The sequence below is a fragment of the Procambarus clarkii genome, chromosome 4, assembly GCF_040958095.1.
Source record: "Procambarus clarkii isolate CNS0578487 chromosome 4, FALCON_Pclarkii_2.0, whole genome shotgun sequence".
Taxonomy (NCBI): domain Eukaryota; kingdom Metazoa; phylum Arthropoda; class Malacostraca; order Decapoda; family Cambaridae; genus Procambarus; species Procambarus clarkii.
In genome coordinates, this window is record NC_091153.1 from 35,836,348 (window position 1) to 35,839,171 (window position 2,824).

The 2,824-nt window shown below is 38.3% G+C and overlaps 1 protein-coding gene across 1 annotated transcript in view; it reads left to right on the forward strand.

Moving 5' to 3' along the window:
- The first annotated feature begins 2,341 nt into the window (after positions 1–2,341).
- Positions 2,342–2,824, forward strand: part of LOC138371081 (uncharacterized) — a 9,068-nt gene continuing 8,585 nt past the window's right edge. The window contains exon 1 of the mRNA XM_069335741.1: positions 2,342–2,496. Coding sequence (XP_069191842.1) covers positions 2,342–2,496 — 155 coding nt within the window. The remainder of the gene's footprint in view (positions 2,497–2,824) is intronic.

The following is a 2,824-nucleotide window of genomic DNA, read 5'->3' on the forward strand; positions in this document are numbered from 1 at the left end:
CGAGCCTACAAACATGTACCACAGTGAGAGGAGGAGTAGATGGCAATAATGCGATATGGCCAGGGGGTTACATAAGAGTTTTGTGGAATACATTTCCAATGCCTAGAATTCATCAATGGAGGAGGCTACTGATCGTCCCATAACTTTTCAACATTGCTATTTACGCGTCTTCAGGTCCCTCTAAATATGGCTCGCATCAGCGCATGTCCCAAGGTCAACAAGCTAGTTAATGCTGTGGGATGATTCTCTCGCTACAAACGACCCTCATGGAGTAAGGTTGCTTTTCGTTCCAGTCCACACACCCTCCTCTTGGAAATTTCTAACATTTATTTACAAACACTTAGTTCTTTAAGAAACTATACTTGTACTATATTATGTATTACTATATACATAAACAATACTATGTATTATAATCTGCTAACTCTACTAACCAATAGTTCAGTAATACTGAGTTCATTTTATTAAGGCGTAGTAACGTCTCATTTTCCCTAGAAATTGTAGTCAGGTGTTGCATCAGCCCAAACGACTAGAGGAAAAATATTTACATTTACGTGAATCGAGTTAAATTCACTTAATGTCAGCATTCCTTAATAAGAATTATTAGCTGATAATAGATTTATAGTCGTTTAACCTATATATTATTATTTGCTGGAAATATTTTATGCAGTTAAAAACAGCTGTTCCAGTGAATACATCGAGAGCTTATTTTCTACTCCTAATATTCTCGCCCATTTAAACGCCCATTCATTTGAATTATTAGCATAGCGAGAACTTATTTGTTGTCATGTAAGACAAATTAGTATTGTATAATTTATGAAAAATCTTGTCTCCATCATCTCGGAAAGTCGGACAAATTATAGAAATTATGTACTGAGTCCAACACCACGTGCTATTGTGCATGCGTGAGCGAGCCGAGAGAGACTTGGCAGAGAGATGTCATATTAACAGGTGTGTCCGGAAGCTCGTCATTTCATCGTCTCATAATTACGCCATCCATGCTTCAACGGACGCCAGGAACACATGATAGCTTCATCATTTACGGGCACCACGTCCGGCGAAGCAGTATAGTTCCTATAATTATTTTTGTAGCCACAATTAATATTTTAGACAGGACGCTTTGTCGTCAGGACGTAAAAACGTCGAAATAACCATGCGAGTCTCATTCTCATTGCATCCCTACACTAAATTCTGTAATATGTGTGGAATTATACATATTTAGATAGTATTTGCATGCTACTCGCCTTTCAGCTCGGGTATTACTGTCAAGAAGGACGATAAGCCAACACCTCTATCAAGTGTTCCCAGAGTAGCCTGCTTGGACAAGTTTACGGTGACGGGTTTACGGACACATGCTACTATCCCTTCAGACAACTAAGCTGTTCATGTTTTCTTTAGTAGATAGATCATTACATTAATCTAACTATTGAATATTATATGATTTATTATTTCATATATATATATATACATATATATATATATATATATATATATTATATATATATATATTATATATATATATATATATATATATATATATATATTATATAATATATATATATATATATATATATATATATATATATATATTATATATATATATATAATATGTGTGTGTGTGTGTGTGTGCGTATTATTTCTATTACAAATTACACACACACCCCAAAGTTTGTGCAAGGATTTAGCTCTATATATCTTATTACATTACAGTTTACTTATTATGAGTTAATAAATTTCAGTTATCTTAATTATCTTAAAGTAAATGAGATCCATAGGTACTGGTTCTCTTTAATTTTCTTCTTAAAGAATGGTCCTTCGAATTTATTTTTAGTATTATTGTTATTCTGGAGCTAGATTTTCCTCACATCCCCACAAAGTCTCTGGGCTCATCACCGGCTAATAGCCCTTCTAATCGTGGAAACGGCGTTTGCCTGCAAAGAAGTGTGGAGTCACGTTCTCCATTTTCTACAGGTATGAATACTAAATTAAACAACTTGGCCTCGGGAATCTCAGGGATTCACGACAAATTGGACAATGTGTGCGAAGGTTTCAGGTGTCTCAAAGCAACTGTTTTGTCGCCTCGTAATCACCGTAGCTCGTCGCCTAGGCGGAATAATCAGTGTTACTCTTATGTGGAAGAGGGCCATTATGCTCAGGATTGTTCAGGATCCAAGAGCAGCTGGGAAGGAGTCCGCCAGCATAAAGAACTTCCTGACAACAAGCCACATGTTTCATTCATTGACAAAGAGCTGAATTTTTAAAACTCGGCCCGGTCAGCTCAACAAGCCTCGACCTGACCCAGTTCATAACAGGCCAGCAAGGTGTGGCCGAGCCATACGCGAGGATGGTGGAGCATCCACAAGGGTCTGAAGCTAGCAATTCCCAACTACCCTCAATGGACGACCACCTGGAATATAAGCAGGCCTACCAGGCAGTGTCTGATGGTGAAAGATGTCTCGGCTTCTGCCGGCATAAGGGACATGGGTGTGTGCAAGATTTGTAAGTCTAAGAGAGAGTCCAAGAGAGCAAATATGGTACGAGGAAATGATAACCAGGGAGGAGGATAGTTTTCCTCCTTGGAGAGCGAAGCAGTGGCAGGTCATACACCTTCAGACACAGACGAGCAAGATGCAGAGGAGCATGAACAAATAAATATCGACAATTACGATCTGGTTCCAAGTTTTGGGTTCCGGTACAGGTAGTGGATGTAAGTGTCAAGGCAATAGTGGATATTGCTGCAGAAGTTACTATTATCTCTCATGAGGTTCACCAAAGCTAAAACTCCCACCATGGGTGATACGACAAATAACCCTAACACAACTGGGTA